The sequence below is a fragment of the Geospiza fortis genome, unplaced genomic scaffold (genome assembly GCF_000277835.1).
Source record: "Geospiza fortis unplaced genomic scaffold, GeoFor_1.0 scaffold14, whole genome shotgun sequence".
In the NCBI taxonomy this organism is placed as follows: domain Eukaryota; kingdom Metazoa; phylum Chordata; class Aves; order Passeriformes; family Thraupidae; genus Geospiza; species Geospiza fortis.
Window position 1 is genome coordinate 103,202 of NW_005054512.1, and position 4,990 is coordinate 108,191.

Here is a 4,990-nt window from a genome sequence, read left to right on the forward strand (position 1 = left end):
CAGACCCTGCTGAGCACGGAGGAGCGCTACAGCCCCCGCGTGTCCTACTTCCAGTGCGTGCAGAGGGACATCCAGCCCTACATGCGGAAGATGTTGGCCTTCTGGATGCTGGAGGTACCGGAATGCTGCGGGGTTTGCCCCAAAAACCCGGGGGGACAAGCGGGGGACGAGCCGGCGCTGATGGGTGCCGGGCACAGCGGTGGTGCCGGTGGGGATGGAGGGTGAAACTCGCTCTCCTGTGCTAAAATTGGCATTTGTCCCCCCAAAAGCTCCGGGCAGGGCTCAGCTCAGCCCCCCGGGGGGAAATAATAACGCTGCCGAAATGAAAAATGAATCTGCGGCTGGAGTTCGGGGCTTGGGGGGATGTCCTGGTGCTGTCCCAATAAATGACAATTCCGCAGGGCTCGATCCTGCCTGTCCCAGCCGGTGCTGCGGGGAGCGCTTCCAAAAAATCCAGAATATTTCAATTTTAAAGGGGGTTTCCCCCCACCCCCCCCGCTGTCATTATTCCCGCAATTGAAGAAGGCTCTGTGGGTAAACCCCGCTTTGGGGAGCGGCTCCTGTGCAGCCCTAAAAGCAGCGAGGTGCCACTGGAGGATGTCACGACCCGCGTGTCATTGTCCCCGGCGCTGCTGGCAGCGGGAGCAGGGCGGCGTTCGCTGCCGAAGGAGCAGAAACCGCGATAGATGTTATGGTGGTGTCGAAAGGAGGAAGCTCGCTGTGACAAGTGTTGCGGTGCTGGGGGCAGATAAGAGGCACGGCGCTGAAATTTGGAGCTGCTGGGCTCCGCTGGTGGCTGAGGGAGGGGAATTTGGGGGATTTGGGGGTTGGGTTGGGTGCTGCCATTCATTCTCCTCGCATCCCTGGAGAGCTCCGGGTGGAATTGCCGGCCCTGGATCCTTCTCTCCAGCCAAAAAAATGCACCAAAAAAAAGGAAATTTGGAGCACCAGAGCTGCCCAGGGCAGGGTGGCAGCTGGCAGGGGATATCCCCAGCCGGGCACAGCAGAAATGGAGTAAATTCAGATTTATCCACGTGGAATTTATTCAGATTTATTCCAGGTGGAATTGCCAGCCCTGGATCCTTCTCTCCACCCCCCCAGCAACCTGAGGGAAGGAAACTGAGGCACTGGGAGATCCCTGGGCATGGAGAGCCCTCATCCCTGGGTTTCCATGCATTTCAACCCTTTTTGGGGCACATCCTGCTCCAGTATAGAGGGAATACCCAGGGTTCTGAAGGATTTGTTCCATCCCGAGCTGCCCAGGGCAGGGGTGGCAGCTGGCAGGGGACATCCCCAGCAGGGCACAGCAGAAATGGGGCAAATTCAGATTTATCCACGTGTTCCAGGTGGAATTGCCAGCCCTGGATCCTTCTCTCCACCCTCCAGCCAAAAAATGCACCAAAAAAAAGGAAATTTGGAGCACCAGAGCTGCCCAGGGCAGGGGTGGCAGCTGGCAGGGGACATCCCTAGCAGGGCACAGCAGAAACGGGGCCAAATTGGGGCAATTTCAGGTTTCTCCACGTGCTCTTTGGAGCTGCAGCTGCTCCCCACAGGAAGGTGAAGCCTCAGGGTGACGCCACCCTGCAGCTCCTCGTGACGAGTGTGAAGCAGCAGCTCTGAAGCCGTGCTCGGCTCCCTCCCCTCACCAAAACTTCCTTTTCTCCCCGCTGTCTGCGGCAGGTGTGTGAGGAGCAGAAGTGTGAGGAGGAGGTGTTCCCTCTGGCCATGAACTACGTGGATCGCTTCCTGGCCTCGGTGGCCGTGCAGAAGAACCACCTGCAGCTGCTGGGGGCTGTGTGCATGCTGCTGGCCTCCAAGCTCAGGGAAACCATGCCCCTGACCGTGGAGAAGCTCTGCATCTACACCGACAACTCCATCACCCCCGAGGAGCTGCTGGTAACCGCTGTGTTCCCTCCCAGTGCCCAGCTCCTCCTGGCATCCCCTGATCCCATCCCTCTGCTTTTCCCTCCTCCTTGGTGAAGGATTTTCCATCCTCTCCATGCAGAGCAGCAGAATTGCGACAACTCCATCACCCCCGAGGAGCTGCTGGTAACCGCTGTGTTCCCTCCCAGTGCCCAGCTCCTGCCTGGCATCCCCTGATCCCATCCCTCTGCATTCCTCTCCTCCTTGGTGAAGGATTTTCCATCCTCTCCGTGCAGAGCAGCAGAATTATCCCCTCAATTGTCCCCTCCTAGTTGTGGATAGAAGTTTCCTGTGCCACTACCGAGCTGTCACTCTGAGTTTTCACTCCAGTGACATCTCCAGAACTCACAGCTCTGGGAACATCCCAGTGCCCAGCTCCTCCTGGCATCCCCTGATCCCATCCCTCTGCTTTTCCCTCCTCCTTGGTGAAGGATTTTCCATCCTACCCGTGCAGAGCAGCAGAATTATTCCCTCCTGGTTGTGGATGGAAGTTTCCTGTCCCATCTCTGGGCTGTCACTCTGAATTGTCACTCCAGTGACATCTCCAAGGCTCACAGCTCTGCTTGGCATCTCCTGTTCCTGCTGTCCTGATCCCATCCCTCTGCTTTTCCCTCCTTGGTGAAGGATTTTCCATCCTCCCCATGCAGAGCAGCAGAATTGTCCCCTCAATTGTCCCATCCTGGTTGTGGATGAAGTTTCCTGTCCCAGCTCTGGGCTGTCACTCTGAGTTTTCACTCCAGTGACATCTCCAAGCTCAGGGTCAGGCAGCTCTGCCTCCCCCCAGCTGCAGAAATTGGGGCAATGTGGGAGATTGGGGGAATGTGGGAAATTGGGGGAATGTGGGAATTGGGGCAATGTGGGAAACTGGGTGAATGTGGGAGATTTCACTTCCACAGCAGCTGGAAAAAGTCAGATTTTAGGTGCAGAGTGAAGCAGCAAAATGCCTGTGAGGGGTTTGTGAGCTCGGTGGCTGCTCCAGGCTGGTGGGGATGGGTGGAATTCCTGCTCTGCCCCTGCATTTCTCATCCTGCATCCAGAAAGTTCCATTCTGAGGCTCGGAAAGGCCAAGAGTTTCTGACGGTGTCTGATAAAAGCCCTGAGATCCAAACCTGTGAGCTCAGCCTCAGCCACCAGGGAGGAAATGGGAGAAAAACCCTTTTTTTGGGGTTACTCCTCGCCCCCTTGAGCAGCTCGGGTGGTTTTGGGGTGGGATCTGAGCCCCAGCACCCCCAGAACTCTCAGGTGTGACCTGAGGGCCCTGCTGGGAACTGCAGAGCTCTGAGCTCAACCTGCTTTTTCCCAAGGCTGGGGAAAATCCCCTCCAGAACCCTGAAGTCATTAGATTGCCTTAATTAGCCCTCATAATTAGCTGATGAGGGATGGGGATGGCCGCAGCAATGGGGTGCCCCATCCCTGAGGGACCCCACGGCCACTCCTGGTGGCCCCTGCAGGTTTCAATCTGATTTTTGGTGAGGATTTGCATCCCTGGAGCTTCCCCCTCATTCCCAGGGCTCAATCCATGGATTTCAACCCTTTTTGGGGCACATCCTGCTCCAGTAAAGAGAAAATACCCAGGGATCTGTGAAGGATTCACCCTGGCTGAGGGAGTTAAATCTGAATTGTCCATGGAGAGTCCTCTTCCCTGAATTTCCATGGATTTTAACCTTTCTTGAAGCACATCCTGCTCCAGTAAAGAGGGAATATCCAGGGATCTGTGAAGGATTCATCCTGGTTGTGAGATTTAAACCCAGGTTATTGGATTTCCATGGGTTTTAATCCTTTTTGGGGCCATCCTGCTCCAATAAAGGGAGAATATGCAGAGATCTGAAGGATTCGCCCTGGCTGAGGGACCTGAGGGAGTTAAATCAAATTTACTGGATTTCCATGGATTTCAACCCTTTTTGGGACCATCCTGCTTCTATATAGAGAAAATATCCAGGGATCTGAAGAATTTGTCCTGACTGAGGGACCGGAGGCAGTTAAATCTGAATTTCCACAGCCCAGAGCTGCTCCTTCCCGCTCTGTGCTCATCCCCTGCTCCAACAAAGAGGGAATGGAGGGAATATCCAGGGATCTGTGAAGGATTCACCCTGGCTGAGGGAGTTAAATCTGAATTGTCCATGGAGAATCCTCTTCCCTGAATTTCCATGGATTTCAACCCTTTCTGGGACCATCCTGCTCCAGGGAAGAGGAGAATGGAGGGAATATCCAGAGATCTGAAGGATTTGTCCCGGCTGAGGGACCTGAGGGAGTCAAATCTGAATTTCCACAGCCCAGAGCTGCTCCCTCCTGCTCTGTGCTCATCCCCTGCTCTTTCCCAACCCCCTGGAAGAAGAGGGAGGGGAGAGCAGGGCCAGGGGAGCTTCTTCAGCAGCCTGGGGACAATGGGACATCCTGGTGGCCCGGGGCCATCCCAGCAGGAAGCTGGCTCACATTCCCGGGGCTCGGCTTCCTCCTCCTCCTCCTCCTCCTCGGGCAGGGGCGCTTGGCAGCAGCTCAGCCCTTCAGAAAGGACACAGAACCTCTCTGGAGTTATTCTGGGGGAGAAGGAAATGATGCAAGGAGGGATTTGTCCATTTGGAGGAAGTTGGGTTTCCGTCCAGGCCCTTCTCTAACCCACCTTGGGGTTGTTATTTTTTTGGTTTTTTTTAAATTTAATTCTTCATTTTTTAATTTAATTCTTTATTTTCCTTATTTTCTTTATTTTCCTTATTTTCTTTATTTTACTTTATTTTATTTTATTTTATTTATTTTATTTTATTATTTTATTTGATGTTATTTTATTATGTTATTTTTTTGTTGCTTTTATTTTATGTAATTATTTTTATGTTATTTTATTTTTATGTTTTTATTTTATGTTACTTTATTTTGTTATTTTATTTTATCTTGTTAGTTTGGTTTTTTTATTTTATTTTGTGTTATTTTATTTCACTTTATTTTATGTTTTTATTTTATTTTATGTTGTTTTATTTTATTGTGTTATTTTATGTTATTTTATTTCATTTTATTTTATGTTTTTATTTTATTTTGTTGTTTTATTATGTTATTTTATTTTGTTATTTTGTTT

General features: G+C 51.8%; 1 protein-coding gene across 1 annotated transcript in view; it reads left to right on the top strand.

The window, feature by feature from the left end:
- Positions 1-6: 6 nt before the first annotated feature.
- CCND3 (cyclin D3) overlaps positions 7-4,990 on the top strand; it is an 11,018-nt gene continuing 6,034 nt past the window's right edge. Inside the window, 2 exon segments of the mRNA XM_005428891.2 lie at positions 7-114; positions 1,681-1,896. Of these exon segments, the coding sequence (XP_005428948.1) occupies positions 82-114; positions 1,681-1,896 (249 nt within the window). The 5' untranslated portion in view covers positions 7-81.